The sequence below is a fragment of the Arachis ipaensis genome, chromosome B03, assembly GCF_000816755.2.
Source record: "Arachis ipaensis cultivar K30076 chromosome B03, Araip1.1, whole genome shotgun sequence".
NCBI lineage: Eukaryota > Viridiplantae > Streptophyta > Magnoliopsida > Fabales > Fabaceae > Arachis > Arachis ipaensis.
In genome coordinates this window covers 109,407,243-109,426,861 of record NC_029787.2, presented here as the reverse complement: position 1 = coordinate 109,426,861, position 19,619 = coordinate 109,407,243, and the positions used below count along the sequence as shown (strand labels likewise).

Below are 19,619 nucleotides of genomic sequence, written 5' to 3'. Positions count from 1 at the left end.
TATGGTTGTCTTGTAGGTCTTAGTCAGGCGGAATCAGAAGGTTGTTGGATAAACTTTGAATGATTATATGTCATATATGGAGTTGTGTAAACTATGATAAGAATAGAGTTGAGAGTTGGAGTTGCTTTGCCTTTCTGAATTAACTCTGGTACTACTGCTCTCCTTGGTTGTGAGTGATTTTTTCAATGGCATGCTGTAGGTGATTGACACAGGTTTGAGCAGCTGCCAATACTCCTCCCGATCTGAACCCCTAGTTTAGTGTGGATCCATCTCTACTTGAGGGTGAAGCGCGTACAGTCTATTCTCCTTCATTATCCTACTAAAAAATGCACCAATAATAAGGCAATCAAAAATGCATTTTGGTAATTTTTGGTGTATCTTTTATTTTGAATTAAAAAAAAAAACTTTACCTATAATTGCAAGTCCAAATATGTATGGTATAATACGTTTTTTAAATTTAACCACTAGATATTTTAATCATAAAAATCAAATATGTATATTCCCCGGTGGAAATCTAACATTTTAGATGTATCCCAATTGATATAGTGTACTCTTAATATATAATTGCTATGCTGATAAAAATACGAATACATATAATTAAACAAATGAAGATTTAAATTCGAAGTCTTCTATTTTGCATACAAAAATCTAGTATCATTAATATGAAATGTAAAAAGATTAAATATTATATTTAGTGAAAATAAATTTATTTTGCAGGTTGAGTTGAAAAATTTAGAGTACAAAAGGGCTTAGGTTGAAATGTTTAAACCTACAAATAAAATTTGAGTGAAGTTTAAACCCTATNNNNACCTTTTAAATAATAATAATACCGGCATGAATATAATTGTTGGTGTTACGTAGCAGAAAACTTGATAATAACATCTACCTGCTTCATTAGACCATGGGAGAATTTGAAAACTTGTTAAAAAACCCAAATTTACAAATTAGGCTTGAAATTGTTGACAATTTCTTGAAACACCTTGGTCCTTTAAACACCACAAAATAACTTTCACCATCTAGGAACTCTCCCACATTGTATCATCTAGTTCAAAAGTAGTTATGGTATTTTACATAAATATAAAGAGTAAATGAAGGATGGTTTCTTGGTCAACTAAATAGGTGAACTAACTATAATTCAAGTAAACTTTGTAATAATTTTAGTTTACATTCTGCACAAAATCTATACGAAAATATATCCTCGCTTTGAAAGCTTGACCTAACAACGAAATAATAGCTCCATTTGCAAGATCAATAACGTAAGATGCAAAGACAGCCAGTGATGCAAAGTTTCAAGGCCCTGAAACATTAAAGTTGCGTCTTCTAAACATATTAACAATATACAGTCACCCATTTTACTACTAATCTTGTTCTTCTGTCAAACCTCATTTGCCTCTGCGACGATTTTTTGTTGCTGCGCAATTTGAACAATACCATTTTCCTTTTGGTTGTTCTTTCAGACCAACACAACCAAAATGAAACCACTCTATCTTGCACTGCAAACCCAGATATTGTCAAAATATGTTAGGGATAAAAGAAAGAAAGTAAAATAAATACTTACGTCAGGGTTATCACAGGCAACCATCTCGCCATAGCTAACTTGGTTACAAAAGCAGTATGTGGGTTCATTTGGATCAACTGGTAAATCCAATTCCATGCCAGTTGGGTTCACAGGTGTAGGTTGTGCTTCTGTTGCCACTGCAACAGATGTTTGGCGTCTGCAATAGCAGTTGTGAATCAAGTTATTTCTATTAGATTTCATTTTGTTTCCATTATCATACCATAAATGCTGTATACATGCATGCATCATGCGGCATACACAAACAACGGAAACAATAGATATGTGACATGTCACATTATAAGCCTTTCTACGTGTCCGTCTTAACAACTACAATGTGGAATTCAAAATTTTAATTCAAGAAACAAATATTCAGTCACAAACTAAAATCTGCTAAGTTATCCAGGTCATTTATGTACATAACTCTAAACCATAGTTGTCAAAGTCAAGAGTTAATATTTTAACTCTCTTCATAATGTTACCATGCAAAAATGAATTAAGGTTAAACTTGTACGAGTTTTTATGTAAATTAAAACAAAATCACTAACTAATCGATTCCACAAGTTTATAAGTTTATATTCATTTACTTATGATTATGCAACATTCGTTTAACTTATTAAGCTAATTTGATACAAATAAATTTAGTTATATTTTTATTTTCCAAAAAAAAAATGCATATAGACTTAATTAGCATAGAACTCGCTCTTTGTCAAACTCATGACCTTACATAAATTCTAATAAAAATGCAAAACTCATGATTCTACAACCAAGTTTATAAGTTCACATTCAAACCTTTGCCTTTAAGATGTACACCTTTTTGCCACTTTTGTTGGATATTTGTCTACATTTTCTAAAAGAATTGGTATTAATAAGGAGAGAAGGATAATATAAAAGGTATTCAGGACAAGAGATCCAATACAAAAGATTTGGTTTTTAGGGGGGACAATTGCAAAACTTTCAAATCTCTCAATATTGGAGAAAAAATTATTGTTGTGGGATACGTTTCTAAAGAGACCATGTGCCTTAAACCAAGTAGAAGAAGGATGTCTATCCTACAACACAATGCTTGCCTATCTAAATTTTTGTCATTATAGGTACAAGGGTTACTCTCTAGCCAAATACTATTATTTAGTCTCTTGAGTTATATTTTAAAGATGTTTATTTCACTTATTTTGTGATCAAGTTAAAATAGGCCAATATTAAACTAATATGAAGCTAGGGGAACTCGGGGCAATTATAGTGGNGGAGGTTTACCTTACATTTTAGGCCAGGATTAAGGTTAAGGTTCGGTATTCGGAAGCAATGAGCACTCTATACTTGCTCAAAAACATCTCTTTCACATTGATTTCAATCCAGATTTCTACTATTTCTATTTATGGTTTCTGCTATATAATTACAAACACTATTATGTTATTTATGTCAATTACTAAGATATCTTTTCCAAATGTTATATAAAATATATAAACTTCCAAATTTAATCATGGATAATGACAACACTTTAGTCACTAAAGTAATTATCTTGGCAATAAATATTTGGCTTTCTACATTTAGGTAAAATAAGATTATCTAATTCTTGGTTTTCAAACCAAGGCAAGTGTTGCTTGACAACACAAATTCGTATCATCAAAAGGATTTGGATTATTTGGTATTTCTAGGTATGGTTTGTAGTACTTACAGGAATGTAGGACATCGGATATGAAGACAACAGAGCGTTACAAAGAAATATGTAAGAATGTCAAACAACAGAATGGCAGATTGTATTGTAAAGGCATAGTATCTACAATATGTTCAAGCTCTAATCATTATAATAAGATCACATAACTTCAACCTCCATTGTAAACAAAAGAAGCATTAACTGAAGAAGAAAACTAGGAATGCATGTTTGCGAGACTAATGTTTTTCCTTTTGCAATCTATTGCCAGTTGTCTGTTCACTCAAGGGCATCACATACTAAGATGTCTCTGTTTGAACACTTTTTCTCGTAAATGCTACCAAAACAAGAAATATATTTCCCAAACGTCTTAACTTCTATTCATTCAACATTTTCCTAAATAATTATGGTCTGTTTGAAGATATGCCCATCATTTGAATCCATAACGGAAAACCATGGAAGAAGGTATCTTATTAAGTGAAGATAATTGAAAATCATAGAGACACATCATGTGATAAGCGAGCAAAAATTGAATCATAAATAGTCCTAGAAGATTCATACTTTTTACGCCCTCCTCTGCCACCTTCATTACCCCTTCCAGATTTTGTATTGCCATCAGGAGCTGAAGCAAGAACTCCACTTATTGCAGCATTTTCTCTTTCTGATATAAATAAAAACAATAAATGCTTAATTAATAAAAATAATTAGATTCATTTGTTATCAATTACGATATAGCACATTAACAACTTATATAGATCATGAGATGAATAAAAGAAAGTACCGCGCCTAAGCTCCTCATCAAACTTCTTCAGATACTGATCAAGTTGTTGTATGTGTGTATCTACCTGCAAAAAATCACAAATATATTATTACAAAATCCACACCAAGCCAACAAGTTTTTGTACTTACGTTATAAATGCTGCCTCCTATATTTTGCTCCAAAACCAAAATTTGTTTTCCCAAATGTTATGTATATATATATTCTTAATCCAAATTTAAAAATGCAATACAAAAAGTGAAAAAAGCAAATGAAAATAACATACAATCATATCTGAACAATTATTGTACTGCCAGTACGTGCCTCTCTTAAAAAGAGCAGCCAAACTCACAAGGGCATAACCTTGGCATCGTGATAAGATCAATCTTTCAGTACATGAGTACAATGAAGTCATTGTGAAAGAATTGACTACTGAGAACAAAATCATTGAGAAAAAAATAAAATTAAAAAACTAGCAAGAAAAACATGGTACGGTCAAACAAATACAAATACAATCCATCATTTAGCTATATCGAACAAGTATTACCACAAAACTGCAATACTTATTCAAGCAATTATATCTAAAGCCAGGAATCAATCAAAGGTCTTGAAAAAAAATTCCATGTAGCAAGATAAGTGTACTACCAAATCATATGCCTGGACAGCCAGGGCAACCTTTTCATCAGCAATCCTAATGCTATGCTTTTGCTCATCAAGTGCTTCATCGGAAAATCGAATAACCGAAGTATCAGGTGTGATGTTTCCAGACCTAACTCCTCGCCTAATATCTTCAATTTCTTGTTCACAGCGGTGTTCATTTTGCCTTTGAATCTCTGCTCACAGAGATCACAGTCGTTATGTGGAGGAAAACTAACACGACTCAAAGGGAATTATTTTTTCCAGGAGAACATTTTGGACAGAGAGTAAGATTACAATAATAAAGGGCATACATGCCATTAATTTGATATCTAAAAACTAATTATAGGTATTAGCAATTAGCAAAGTAAGCAACATAAAATATACAAACTAAGACAATGTAATAAGCCTTTAGAATCAAATTAACCAAAAACATGAATTTCAAAATATCTGAGCTAAACTACAGGCTAAATTCCCATCACAAACTAAATAGTAAATATGGTATACGTATGTAATTTCCTATCGCACATTAAAACAATCCAGCCTAACAAATGTATTTTAGATAAGGAAGGTGCTAAATTCATTTTCTTAACAAAGTATCAAGCATTATGACATTAAGACAAGTTTCTAAACACCCACCACACTGGATTTGTGTATTATATACCACATAACTAATAACTAATTCTGGTTGCTTCTAACCCATTATTTTTATTTTTTATAGTAGTGAGCGCCTATAAGGGGAGCATTGGAGCAACGATGAAGTTATCTCCGTGTGACCTCAACGTCACAATTCAAGCCGCCGAAACAGCCAATGATGTAATTATCCGATTAGGTTGGGTACATTACACCTTTATTTAAAAGAATAATATAATTCCAGGAGAAGTTCCAACAGCATTACTACAAGTTTGGGACACAACAAATGCGCCTTGAGTGTGAAATGGCAACTCGCCTCACGATTAAATCATGTCAATGAACCACCAAATACAATTTCTAAGATTGTACCAGAACAAACTAGATAATTGCCTTTCTTAACAAGAATATAGCAAAGAATAAAAACGGACAAATACCCTGTAAACTCTTATCTAGGTCACGCAACAAGGCATACTTCTTCTGAAGAATAACGGGTAGAGACTCCAAATCTGCAAGTTGACAAGGATGGGGGAAAAAAACCAAAGAGATTGTTATAATTGTGAATTGAAAAGAAAAATTAAAGGTACAAATATTCTAGAACCCTAAAAAATTAATTAAAAAAAATTAGTTAGTAATGAAAAGGATATTGAAAGGAAGGGAGTGAATTACTAGCTTGAAATTCTTCAAGGAACGACATTAGGGCTGTGCTCCGTCCGGACTCCGATGTCTCCGCGGCTTTGTCCGGCCTGTGTTATGCGGCTGAGACGATTAGACGGAGAGAGATAGCATTCAACCGGAAAAAAAGAGCCGACCGTGACAGAGGAAAGCGAGCGCGGACGACGCTAGAGGCGGGATGGGGGACGTTTTTACAAAAATAGTACCAAAGATCATATTACGACAAAACTCTCTACTATCTAAATGGTACCAAAATAATTAGTGTTTTTATTATTTTTTTTTTCCTTTTTCTAAGAGAAAGAAATAAAAGAAAGTAGTAGAAATAGAAGAGTAGGAATAGGAATAGGAATAGGAATAGGAGAAAACACATTTTTTATGTTATTGTTTATAAAGTTATGTATTTTCTTCAAACATTTTCATGTTTATTGTCAAAGAAGATAAACAAAAAAATAAAACCAAAAGTGTAGAATTCTATATAAAGTTTAATAAAAAACACAAAAATTTATGAAAGTTGGTATAGAAATTTGTAAAATTAAATACAAAATAATTATATAAACAAAATTAAGGATGAGAAAGATACNTGGACACAAATTTATATAAAGTTAAACACAAAATAATTATATAGACAAAAAAAATAAAAAAGAATGTACAGTTCGTATCTAGGAAGAATTGATGAGGCTAGTTAAAAGTAGTGAATCTACCAATAAAATCATGACCAATAATAAGGCAATCAAAAATGCATTTTGGTCATTTTTGGTGTATCTTTTATTTTGAATTAAATAAAAAAATAAAAAAAAATAAAAAAAAACCTTTACCTATAATTTTTGGTTAAGATTTTCCTACCAATCTGGTTCAGTCAACAAACACCAAACTAATAAGATGTAAATCTGATTTCATTCCAAAATGGCTTCTTCTAAACTAACATCAAGTACCAAATCCTGCAACAAATAATAGCCTTAGGTTACACTGCAAAAACAGAGTATCGGAGAGTAGTAAAGGAGCAAAAAGACAAGACAATGAAGGAAAAGACAGTGATCAATCTCAAAAAACATCAAAACACAGATTTGAGATCATGAGAAACAGTTCTTCTAGAGGTGGTAATCTCACTGTACGTGTTGCTTCCTGAAGAAGATTGCCTCGTCATCTTCAATCTTGAGCCATTTCATTAAAGCATATTGCAGAATGCTGATTGAAGTAGCAGCAGCATGTTTAGACAGTATTATGCAGAATGCAGATTGAAATAGCAACTGCATATTAGTATTCAGGATATTTAATTGATGGTATAGCTGAGGTAATTTAATGAGGGTTACTAATTTTAGTGGTAGCTACACACTTATATAGGCAGCAATAGCATGGCAGAACAACTATCCTATATAATCAATTAAGCAATACATCAAAACAGCAACACATCAAAACAGCAAGTTTAAGTTAGTCACAATAGCTAATCAAAACAGCAACACATCAAAACAGCCATAGCTAATCAATAATCAATTAATCATTCAATCTAAGCACAAGTTTAAGTCAGTCACAATCTAAGCACAATTGAGTCACAACACAAAACAAAATACAGCACACAATTTTAATGAAGATTAACAAGATTAACTAGTGAACTAAATCAACTGAATCAGCACAATTTTAACAAAGATTAACCACCAAAATAAATCAACTAATCATTTAATGATTCAATCCAAAACAAGAAAACAAAGTATAATACAGCTAGATTCAAATTTCAACCTAGTAGCATTAGCAAAATCCAAAAATAAACAATGTTTTGAGTAAAGAATGAAGAACAGAGAACTAAAATTAAAAAAAAATGAAGCCTTTGCCTTCGTTCTGAGCTGTCTGAGCCGAGGGGCAGAAGCGCAGCGGAGACGGAGACCAGGCGACGAGCAGGACGACGGACGGCGTAGAAGAAGACTGCGAGCAGTGAGCACTGACCTTCGAAGAACGATTGCGAGCAGACGTCGACAGTAGAGAACGAAGACTGAGAGCCAACAGGGGTTCTTCTTTGGAGGACGCCAACGGAATGAAGAGAGGATCCCCTGACTGCAACGGACAGCAACGAGGCTAGGGTTTCGTTTTTGTTTGGGGAGAAGGAAGGAGATAAAAGAAACCGGAGAAGGGGCTCTAGGGTTAGGAGGTGAGGCTTCTGTGCTTCACACCTGCCCCTGACTGCAACAGACAGCGGCAGTGGCTCACTTCTTGTAGCTTGTGGCAGTGAGGCTAGGGTTTCTGTTTCTTTGGAGAGGAGGAAGGAGATGGAAGAATTGGAGAACGAGTTGGTTGTGGCTTGACTGCTGGCTTCATGCGTGCTTCTGTTTGGTTTTTACTTTTTAGTAAGGTTGCGAGAACTGGACCGGTCAATGAACCGGTAAGATAACTGGTTCACTGATTTAATGGTTTGACTGAGGTTCAACCGGAGTTCAACCGGTTTAAATAAATTTTTAACAAAATTATTAAAAATTAAATATATAATTTCAAAGATTTAAATTCAATAATTTCTAATCTAATAAAATTTAAAATTTCACCTTTTTTAACTATACAAAACTCTAATCATCAAAAATCATAATCATCATTGTTAGTTTCAGGATTTTCATCATCGATAGGATTTTCAAAGCACAGCCACAAAAAAAGTTCCATTCATGCACTACATACTTGATGACATCTCATATCATAATAATCTTGCTTTCTTACTTACCACTACTACATGATTTATATTTCTAGGACATGAACATCATAGATATTAGGCAATCACAATTTACAACAAAACCCAAACACAGGCTTGAAAACCAGAAAGGGGATTAAGAAAAATTATATTGTTTAACCAGTGATTTGAATGGGCTTAACATCAGGTTTCTTAACTTCTGCCTAGGTTTCTTAACTTCTGCCTTGGGAACAGTGACAGTAAGAACACCATTCTCCATGGATGTCTTCACCTGATCCATCTTGGCGTGGGAGCCTGAACCTCCGCATGAACTTACCACTTACTTACAACATCAGCCAAACCCAAATCAGAAAACCAGCAACAATATTATTCCAGATAGCAACATCATTTCAAAAAATCAACAACTCAACAACTCAGGATAATAGAAAATGATCAAAATCATCAAAATCAGTAATTCAATACTATTAACTCAGCAAATCAAGATCACTAAAATAGTAAAACCAGCAACTGAATCAGCATTATTAACAAAAGTACAAAATCAAGTAAAAATAATTCAAGCAGCATTATTTACCGGAGGAAGGGTCGTTGAGCTCGACGGCGACACACAGAAAGATGGAGAGCTCGACGGCGACAGAGAGAGGGCACGACGGCGACAGAGAAAGGGCTCGACGGAGACCGAGAGAGACGACGGCGAGGGGAAGAGAAACGATGACAGGCGACGAGTAGACCTTCACCTTCCACAGGCGATGATTCTTGATGCCACAACGGTCAGTTCCACCCGGCGGCGACAGCACCCTCCACCCGTTCGGCGATGAGACCTAGCGACGCGAGGAGATGGGATCCAGGAGAAGAGGATCGGCGACGACGAGGCTGGACGCTGGCTGAGGAGACGAGTTCGTCGGGGACGACGGCGTTGGGCACTAGGCGGTGGCTCCTGGCCTCCTGCTGCTGTTGGCTGGGAGAGAGGAAGAAAAGGGGGCTAGGGTTCCGTGGAGTGGAGAGAGAGAGAGGGGGGTGGGTCTTGTGCGTGAGTGAAAGAGAGAGAAAATGGGGGAGGGTTTATATATTTTTATATTTTTTTCATTTTTTTTAAATCGAAAACCGGGGAAAAACCGTTCTGTTCAAACGGTTCGCTGGTTAACCGCCAGTTCGACCGATTTTTTACCACTTTTTTGCTAGACGGTTTTGCACTTCAATCCAACCGGCTAGATGACCGATTCCCGGTTAATTCGGTTTAACCGGCCAGTTCGATTCGATTTTCAGAACAATTTTTAACCAAAACGGCATCGATTGATGAGAACCGGCCGGGTTCCAATCCGGTCCGACTGACCGATTCCCGGCCATTTCTGCGGTTTAAATCCGATTTTCAAATTAACAGTTTTGCATGGCAAATCGAACCATTTTAGTTGACGATTCACGGTTAAACCGGTCAGACCGGCCGGTCTAGTCCAATTTTCGAAACATTGGTTACAATTATAGTTGTCAGAACCGAACCGGTGATCAAACCGGTCAGGTTATTGGGTCACTGGGTTATTGGTTCAATCGGTGAGTCACTGGTTGAACCGGTTGACTTGGTCCTATATAATAAAAAATAAAAAATAGTTAAAAATTTAAAATTAAAATTTAAAATACATAATTTTACTATTATACTATTATATATTACAAGTATTTATTAAAAAATAAGTGAGTTTATAATTATTGTTAAATAAAATATAATTAATTTAAGAATGAGTGAGTTTATAACTAAAATTAAAATAAATTAAATAGAAGTAATTTGATGAAAGATATTTATATATATTATAATTTGCATATATATTAGTGAAGAGCACAGCAGCCTAGTGGCTGTAAATGGCGCCTCCATTTATGAAGGAAAGGTTCAAACCCTACCTCTAGCATTTCTATGAAATGCCAATTCGTACCGGTTTGGTCGGACCGGTCTTCATCAGGTTTGACCGGTTTTCAATGGTTCAATCAGATTTTGACTAGTTCCTACCGGTTCGTTACCTTACATGGTGCAAATATCGGACCGGACCAGTATAGGATCTGGTTCATCGGTTTTTCAGTCGAACTGTCCGGTCCGGTCCGGTCCGGTTTTAATAACAATGGTTACAATTAAGTCTCTTTTTCTTGATAATCAATCACTTCCTATAGTCAAAAACTATTCCCAGAAGTAAAATACAATACAAAATTACATATTAACAACAATGATCAAAACGAAATCAGCAAAGTCCCTTGAACCCCATAATGATTTGTGAAGGAAATTTCTGTAAATTGTGAAACCACTCTTTATCAGCTGGCCAAAATTTTGAGCTTCAGTATATCAAATACTCTGAAGTGTGAGATGATAAACAGGACTCCATGCAAAAATTTCGGGGGGAAAAAAATACTAGAATCAGTGATTTCATTCTGGTTATGTACTTACAGCCTCTGAAAACTTGTTTAAGTGTTCCTCTATAGGCAAAAAAATTTTAGCCCCTTGAAATCCAGGCTCCGGCTCTCTTCTATCTTTTTTCTTTTTTTTTCTTCTAGTACAAAAAGAGGTCAATGTACATATCCGGGGTTGAACATAACTTATGATGCGATATTGAACAGTTAGGACCCCAGGATTAATCAGTTAGAGTTTCATGAAGAGTCTAAGCAGAGTCAAGTCCATTAGGAGACTCTACATTTATCAAAATTCTTGGACTTGGTTGGTTGCGACTTTCGTCATTACCAGCAGTGCGAGATTTTCCAGGTCTCACTCTAATATTGGTACCCATAGGAAAAGGCTCCTGCAGAGACAAAGTTCGTCAATAATGTTACCCTCTATTAGCCTTCTAAAGGAGGGGTTGAATCTGTTCAATTTACATGTTATGCATAAAAAAAGGTTTACAATTTTCAAACAACAAAATAGAGACATTATACTTTAGTTCTCATGTATGTGCTTCTAGTGACTATTCCTAACAGAAGGCTGTTTCTATCAGCAATTATTACCAATACTCTCGCATTATTTTCAGCCAATCAAATTTCATGAAATCTCTTCAAGCATTGGATAGTACCAACACGCAGTGCATGGAAAAAATGCATGGCTACTGTATTAACATTAAATATCGGTTGCTGGTTTGAAGATTGACATAAATTCTGGCCAAAACTGGTATTTAATGCGAAATATCAAGGGGAAACAAAGAAGGAAATATGGTAGCTCCATTACAGCATTTAGCAACTGGAAATAACTGCAATTAAAGAAAAAGATTGACTCACTGGATCACCAGCATTTGGACCATCAGTGTGGAAGAGAATAGGGCGACAACGTTTATCTTCATTCATCAGGCTTGAGTTCTGGAAATGGGCAATGAGAGAAGCTTTTCCTTGAATTCGGGCATATGCAAGTGAGGCTACCTTTTCACTATTGAACTTCTCCCATTTTTTCCCATTAAAAGTCTGCATAATTCTTATTGACATTAGTTCCATCAATTCATGAAGAAACAATAAAAAACAAGACCTAGGAACTCCACAAAAGTATATTACTAGTACATAAGAATTCATAACTAACCTGGTGGAAAGGAATAATTTGAGCAGCATCGATCATATTTATAAATGCATAACCAACATTACATTTATTCTGCAATCACATGTAGATTTGAATCAGAATCATATTTATGAATTCTCCTCCAAAGTAAAAGATTAAAAAAAAAAACAACAAAAAGAAAAACAAAAACAAAAGTAAATACATGCCTTGAAGTCAATTGGCAAATACAGAAAATCATAAGTTCCCCTACAACGCTCATCAATAGCAGCAAGAAGCATCTTTGAGGTATACCTAGCGAAAAGAGAAGTAGGGCAAATCAAGAGTCAAACACAAGGTATATCTCAAATGAACACAGAATGAATGGAAGTATAAGAAATTCTCAAGTGCCAACTTCAATAAGATGATGATGCAAAACATGAATTTATGCAGATATTTTTATTTTCCCAATCTTAACATTGAAATTAAGATAACTAACAATTTCACCAGTGAAACATTCAGTTGTAAACAGAACATGAAAAGATAACATGGTAAGCAACGCAAGATCCAAACAGTGACGTACTTGTTGGGAATATTTTTTATCATAAGTGTTGTTCGGGTGTCTTCCCCCTGCATTATGCGACCTAGGTCAAGTTCAAATTGTTTTTTATCAGCATTGTTTGTTTCACTCCTACGGTGATAAAGGCTTCTCATCCGTTCATTGGCAGAATCAATTTTTGACGTTGAATTCATAGAATGTCTTCCAGGGAAACCATGATGCTTAGGAGAACTCTGCCCAGCATTGGATGGCAGTTCAGTGCCTTTAGGACTGGCATGAGGAAACAAACGAGGAGAAAATTCTGGAGAAAGCAATTGCCAGGAACCCTGAAAACCTCCACTTCCCACAAAACCAGAAGCATCAGGGGATTCTGCTAGGTGCGAATGTTGCCTTCCCCAAGGTGACACTGGTGCTGATGCAACATTGTGGTCCATGTGTTGTGACCTCAACATATGAGGTGGTGTTATGGCAAAGCTTGGCATCTGTGGAAGATTAACAAATGATGGTCTTTTCTGCCACAGCATGGTACCTGATGAAGACTGCTGATGCAAATTGGAGCTGTTCCACATCTGATAAAGTCCATGATGTGACCGGATCCCATTTCCTGTCGGTTAAAAATAAAAACAATGATTTCAAACCAGATTTCAATGTAAACCTACCAAATACACATAACAAATATATCAAGTATACAATTACCAAGTTTCAACCACTTATAATTTCCCGATAGTTAGGCAACTCTGAAATAGTTTAATTGAATAATTCAACTATTAAACAGTAATTAGTAGTGTAAGAGTTTTAAATTGCTAGGGTGCCAAAGTAAACAGTTTGATAATAATTATACTCCCTCCTATCTCAATTTTCTATAAACAAGAATCATTTCAAAACTGTTACGCATTAGGAAAGTTATACATTATGCTATTTTTGCCTATCAAAATCCATTGCACTGACCTCCTGCATTAAATTCTGCTAAGTTCCCAGTTGAGCCCATTCCCTGAATGTGCCTGCTGTCAGAGGCTTCGGTCACTCCAGTATTGACACTGCTAGTCATGTTGCTAATGGTGCTTGAAAAGTTATAAGGACTACCATTAGCTAAAGTATCATGATACTCGGGTAAGGAATGAGGATGAAATCTCGGACTAGAAGCAAATTTTATTGCGTCAACAAATATATTGGACTCAGAAACGCCAGAAACATTTGAAGCTGATGATCCTCTCACTGTGTTGTGAATGCTAGAATTTATATGTCCAAATGCATTATCATTATACGTGTTTAAAGGTTGCGCCATTCCAGATTGAAATCCCTGATTGTAACCATTTTCCAAGCCAGATCCAATCACTCCAGCAGACACCGTTGCTGCACATGATGTCCAGTTAGAACACCAAAAGTGTTTGCTTTATTTATTTTTTTTTTTTTGTGTCTTTTTTTTATAACAATCAAATAAACAAAATTGGTGGAAAGAAATAATATGTCAAAATAAGATTAGTGAGAATAAAAAATTCTCAGCTACGGATAATAATTGTCCTCTGAAATCAGTAAATTATTCTGTCTCAGTGCTAAGTTGTCAATAATACTCTGACCAAGATCTGGTTCATCTTGCCCCTTATGAGACTGCTGCATCAAACTGCATAAGAAATGTTAAAATAATTCTTATAAGGAAAGTTCTCAGAGTGCTCTTTAAAGGAGGTAAGAATAATCTACATAGTCAAAATAAATATTAAAGGAGGTAAGAATCAATGCATATCCAAAATATAACCTTTCTCTACACAACATCGGTTATATAGAGGTACACATAAAATGCGAAAATAATTAGAAGAGCTATAAGTTAGACAAAAAATCAGTCTAAAATATAAAAAGTAGAAATGGGCCCCATGTTGCAAACCTAGGATGTCCTGGTTCAATCTTGATCTGCTTCCCAGCAATGTCAATCCTGTTCAATGCACGAAGAGCAGCTTCTGCAGCTCGTACATCATAAAACTCTATAAATTTGTGCTGTTTCATTTCAGGAGATTCAAAAATCTGCAATTAACAACATAATATTTAAGGAAACACGTATTATCTTCATATGATATAAACAACAAAAATAGGTGAATAGACATCTCACTTCTTTAATATCTCCATAAAATCCAAAAATCTGTTTGAGTTCATCATTTGAAATAGATGAATCAAGACCAGATAGCATCAGCGTACCATGGCCAATATCCTTCTCAGAAGCATTGACCTAACATGCCATCAAGGTAGATATATCAGCAAAGCATAAAAGGTAGGAAGTAGGAACACAAAGAAAGTGTAATACTATAACAATATTACAAATGACAGCAATGGAGTGGAATTATGCGTATTTGACAATTTCTCAGAAATATACCTTTGGAATTGAATAATGTATATCAAGTTTCCTTAACCTCAGTGGCCAATTTTGAAGTTCTTGCGTTGCACTTTGTGCAGCTCTTAGGTCAAAATAAGAAATCATGACAAAACCACGATGTTTACAAGCTGTATACATGGTTCTAATATCTCCATATTGCTGCCAGAACAAACATAATAGTCCTTTTACATTTTATGATAACTGTTGTGAAATGCTTCCTGAAAATCCTAACATAACATCTAACATGAAAGGAAAACAAAGACGCACCTCAAAGAGAGCCTTTAGCTCAGAGTCGTCTACGTTGCTATTAATGTTTCGAACAAAGAGTGTTCTAGAAGGTTGTGTGACAAAAGGAAATTTTCCTTTAGGACCTCCAACAAAACCTGAATCTCCCTCCAGAGCACTAGTTCTTAATCCTGCATTCAGATGTTCATCTCTTTCCAGCTCCATGCCTCCCCCACTGCTAAACAAGTCAAAATCCTCCAAGTCATCATTTTTTCTGGCATTAGTATTGTTATATCTTGACTCATCATTGACACCAGAAAACAGATCATCTTCATCAGGAAGGAGATTCCCTATAGTTTCAGCCTCTATTTCTTCAAGAGATTTATAAGGCTCTTCCTCGGGAACAGAATCAATAATATCGGGCTGATCAGATAAAGCATCTTTCCCGAACAACCTCACTGCATCATGATATGCATATAAACACTGATAAGAAAATACCTTAAGATGTACCTAATGATGATATACAAGCAAACTGATGCAACACAAAATTGTTTCCAAGCATTAGAAAATAGAAACATATTAGGGCATAAGTGCTGATCATTTGACTATGCTGTAACAATCATTACTAGTAATGCATACTTACACTTTTGGCAAAACATATCAGACAATGAGCTCGAGAATAGAGTACTTTCACATGTGGCTGCACTGGAAACAAACTTGTCCCCAATTACACCAGGTGAGTTCGGTCCGGAGCGCATACATACATCAGACCTTGATCTGTGATGATAATGTGATGATTCCTTGGAAACCATCAGCGCATCAAAAATGCCTTCACCACCAAATTTTAGCTGTTCCACATTTTCAATAGATAGACTGGTGCATGACATTGGCAAACCAGATTTTGCACTTCTTTCCAGTACAGATGAAGAATTCAAATTGCTTCCAGGGGATGCTATCATTCCATTTTTTCCTGATAAAGTGAATATAGCAAAATTCATTTATCCATCTACATCTTCTGCATATGCAAATGCATGAACAAACGCAAATATAGATCACATGTAAAAGTATGCCGGGGGGAGGGGGGGTATTACAACATTCAAATTAGCATGATGTAAAACTTTGAAATTTTAGATATCTTCTGTATAAAAATTACATGTATGAGCTTGAATCCTGCAGAGTGCAGCATATATATAAATCAAATCACCATCATTATTCCAGCTATACTACTACTAAAGAGCTGCTAGAACATGGAAGACACTTTTGCATGCATTATTAAGGCATTGAATACGTAGAACTTACTGCAATTAGGTATTTCCACAAACTGAAACAGAAGTGTTAGTTTAGGTTTGATGCAATTGCTTGTATTAAAAAGTACATACTAAATTGATAAGTAACAATAAATATTCAGGAGCAAAGATGCATTTAATAATTGTGGACATAATTCATTTATTCATAATTTCATATAAGAGGAAGATTGATTGAAAATTTCTAAATAGACAACTGTTCTGCCACAGACAGAAGTAACTTAAGTTTGAACTTCCGCTGTTGGTCCTCACCTTGTGGATATTGATCATGAATGGATTTGAACTTCCGTATTCCAGCATCCCTCTGCCCAGAAGAGTTCGAGACAGGTTTAGAAAACCAACAGCTTGCTCATATAGGTAATGTCATTTAGGCCATAGAGAAGCTACATAACATTTAGAAAAAGGTAGCTTTTTTTTTTTTCTCGGGGGTGGGGAGAACAATAATAAATGTAATTACCTCAGAACGAAAAGAAATGTCATCAAAAAAGTGAGATGAAGCAGAAACTCCCCTCTGATCCACCATTGGAGAAGGCATCCCATAAAAAAAAAAACAAAATCTGGAAATAGAAGTATTGTGGAAAAGCTCTTCACGTGCTTGCTTGGTTAGGCTCTACTCATTATCATCTGCTGGAAATTCAATTATTTTTAAGGCTATTTGCTTGATCAAAGGAAAGGGGAAAATTTGCAAATTCATAGTGACCACAACACTAATAGAATCAAAACCAAGAAAGAGTTAAACTTGATGCAATCTCAGACTAAGACAGTAACATTTACCTAGTTCTTGGCTGCTGGCATAATCACTCTCAACCCCTAATTGGAACTGTTCTACCTAAGACTCTAATTGCTAAATTCAAAGGGATTGGTACAAAAATTAAGCTAGAAATAGTTGCATCTTCAACTAAATACCACCTGAAAATAGATGAAATTGCATAAAAGAAGAAAGCCCGTTGCTTACCTACCAACGACCTAATCCAATTGGACCATTCTTTTGCACTGAATTCAAAAATAAAAAGAGTTGGAAATTGAACCAAAAAGCATCCATAGAAATTAGGAAATTCCTATTCATATGAGCATTAAAAACAACTGGCAGCTACCAAAGTTTAAATATTCCAGCCTGTCTATGTAAGAAACCAAGGGAATTTTACAGGAAACCCCGTAACTATGAATAGATCAAGCTCCCAAAAAGAATTAAAAAAAAAAAAAAGGAAAAATCCAGGTTTTGCGAGAATGATGAAGCGTTTTGCACATTAAGCTGAAATTCAGCTACACGAAAAGACTTCTGAATTATGAGCTGAATTCAAAAAGAGAATACGCTAATTAAACCCAAAAAGACTGGCATAACATAAGATATAAAATGCTCACCTTCTAAATTGAAACAGAGTCTCTTTTGTTCCCGAAAATTCAACGAAGTTGAACTCAAAAAGAAGAAAGACAAAGAGGAACCCGCAACAAAAATTGAACCTTGGCTACACGACATAAGGAAATTCATAAGCGGGGAGATCTCATGATAATTTCGGCCAAATCTCCTCTTTTCTCGCCTGCATTGCTTTTCCGTTAATCTCACCACACGAGATACACAAGAAACCAAGAAATAAACGCTTATACGTTCGTACACATAACAGAACAGAACCGGACCTTTGTTTTTTTTTTCTTTTCTCTTCTTCTTCTTTAAATATTATCTTCTTTTCTTGTTGGTTTATGCGTACGGATAATTAATTATTGAGAGAGAAATTAAAAAAAGCTGATCTCCGGCGAAGCCCCGGCGAGATTGCGCTCGCCGGTCGCCGTCTATTTTAGGAGAGAGAAAGAGACGACTCAACAAGAGAAAAAGAGAGAGAGAGTTTGTGTTATGTTGCGAGAGACTTGTGACAGAGGCAAAGAAGAAAAGAGGAGAATAGAAGAAGAAAAAGAAAAGAGAGGGGGAAAGAAGAAAAGCGTGTTAGTTGGCCTTTTTTTAATAATAAGAAAACAAAACAAACAAAACCGAAACGAAACCAGAAATGAAATTACTACTGTGACAGGACAGATTTGACAAGTGGATTCCTAGTTTTGTAGTCATTATTTTGTAATAATGGAATGTGATTTTGGGAAATAGAATTTGTACAGATCGCTCTCTCTCTCTCTCTAAATACGAGGAGAGATTTTTTGCTACGTACATGGACCTTTTTCTTTTCTTTTCTTTTCTTTTTTTTTAATGTTTTGTCTTATCTTATTACTTATGCGTTTGTTGTTCTCATGACTCATTATAACTGATCTGATTCTTTTATTTTGCTTTTTGGATAAGTTAATTATATTCAACTTTTAGTCTAATTTGAGTATTTGACTTGACAACTGTATATTTATTTTTATATATTTCTTTCATGTTGAAACTGTATACAATATCATCAACATTAATATTATTTTATTTTATTTTTTTGTTTGATGTTTTTTTTTTTTCTTTAAAAGATTTTGTTATTGTAACTACTTTTTTTTTCATGCGATATCATTTTTAACAATGGTCTTGATCCACTTAACTACCATCATTGAAAAAAATTTTTAAAAATAAACTTATCAATAGTTTGTAAGAGTTTAAAACCCCACAAATTACAAATAAAATCCTTACAAAACTAATTTTCGTTACTATTTAACAAATTTTTTAACAGATAGATCATGTTGTCCTAAAATAAAAGGGTTAAGAACCAAAAATTTTTTTGGATAAAAATCGGATTGGATTTTTACTCTATAAAAAATTTCTCCTAAAAAATAGTTAGAAAAATTTAATTATAAGAAATCTATCTTTATCAAAATTATTAATAGAAAATATATTTTTTTATTTTTTTTATTATTATTTTTTGTGAATTATGAAAAGAACTCAATTTAATTAAAAGGACAAGTTATATAAATAAATCATTTGAAAATCAAATTTACACAAATATAACTTTTAAAAATAAGTTACATTCTTATCCTAAACTAATTCTTATGTAGATCGCTACACTCTATCATAATTTATTATTTATATGTAATTTGTTGCACTCATAATTTGCGATATAGTAAATTATGATGATGTGTGTTTTGAGTATAATCTGTAATATCCTATAATAATTACGTATAAATAATAAACCGTGATAAGATGTATT

At 34.5% G+C, this 19,619-nt stretch overlaps 2 protein-coding genes across 8 annotated transcripts; both read right to left on the bottom strand.

The window, feature by feature from the left end:
* Nucleotides 971-9,617, bottom strand: LOC107630873 (PHD finger protein ING1). 5 transcript variants are annotated; one of them, XM_016334148.2, is made up of 10 exons: nucleotides 9,141-9,617; nucleotides 7,012-7,151; nucleotides 6,720-6,842; nucleotides 5,899-5,975; nucleotides 5,667-5,738; nucleotides 4,609-4,796; nucleotides 3,988-4,051; nucleotides 3,768-3,867; nucleotides 1,559-1,715; nucleotides 971-1,493 (listed from the first exon to the last, which is right to left on the bottom strand). In XM_016334148.2, exons 4-10 carry the CDS (start codon nucleotides 5,924-5,926, stop codon nucleotides 1,383-1,385), a joined length of 720 nt encoding a protein of 239 aa, XP_016189634.1. In that variant the 5' UTR covers nucleotides 5,927-5,975; nucleotides 6,720-6,842; nucleotides 7,012-7,151; nucleotides 9,141-9,617; the 3' UTR covers nucleotides 971-1,382. The 5 variants fall into 5 exon arrangements, with proteins under 5 accessions (XP_016189634.1, XP_016189635.1, XP_016189638.1 ...); XM_016334149.2 differs by having other exon boundaries at nucleotides 7,012-7,089; XM_016334152.2 differs by lacking the exon at nucleotides 7,012-7,151.
* LOC107630871 (protein MEI2-like 4) lies at nucleotides 10,676-18,456 on the bottom strand. Of its 3 annotated transcripts, none has more exons than XM_016334145.2 (15): nucleotides 17,866-18,456; nucleotides 16,961-17,130; nucleotides 16,756-16,807; nucleotides 15,843-16,169; nucleotides 15,242-15,657; nucleotides 14,975-15,133; nucleotides 14,714-14,830; nucleotides 14,492-14,628; nucleotides 14,151-14,233; nucleotides 13,561-13,965; nucleotides 12,637-13,216; nucleotides 12,284-12,368; nucleotides 12,102-12,170; nucleotides 11,810-11,989; nucleotides 10,676-11,340 (listed from the first exon to the last, which is right to left on the bottom strand). In XM_016334145.2, exons 2-15 carry the CDS (start codon nucleotides 17,036-17,038, stop codon nucleotides 11,203-11,205), a joined length of 2,826 nt encoding a protein of 941 aa, XP_016189631.1. In that variant the 5' UTR covers nucleotides 17,039-17,130; nucleotides 17,866-18,456; the 3' UTR covers nucleotides 10,676-11,202. The 3 variants fall into 3 exon arrangements, with proteins under 3 accessions (XP_016189631.1, XP_020974897.1, XP_016189632.1); XM_021119238.1 differs by having other exon boundaries at nucleotides 16,961-17,127; XM_016334146.2 differs by lacking the exon at nucleotides 14,975-15,133.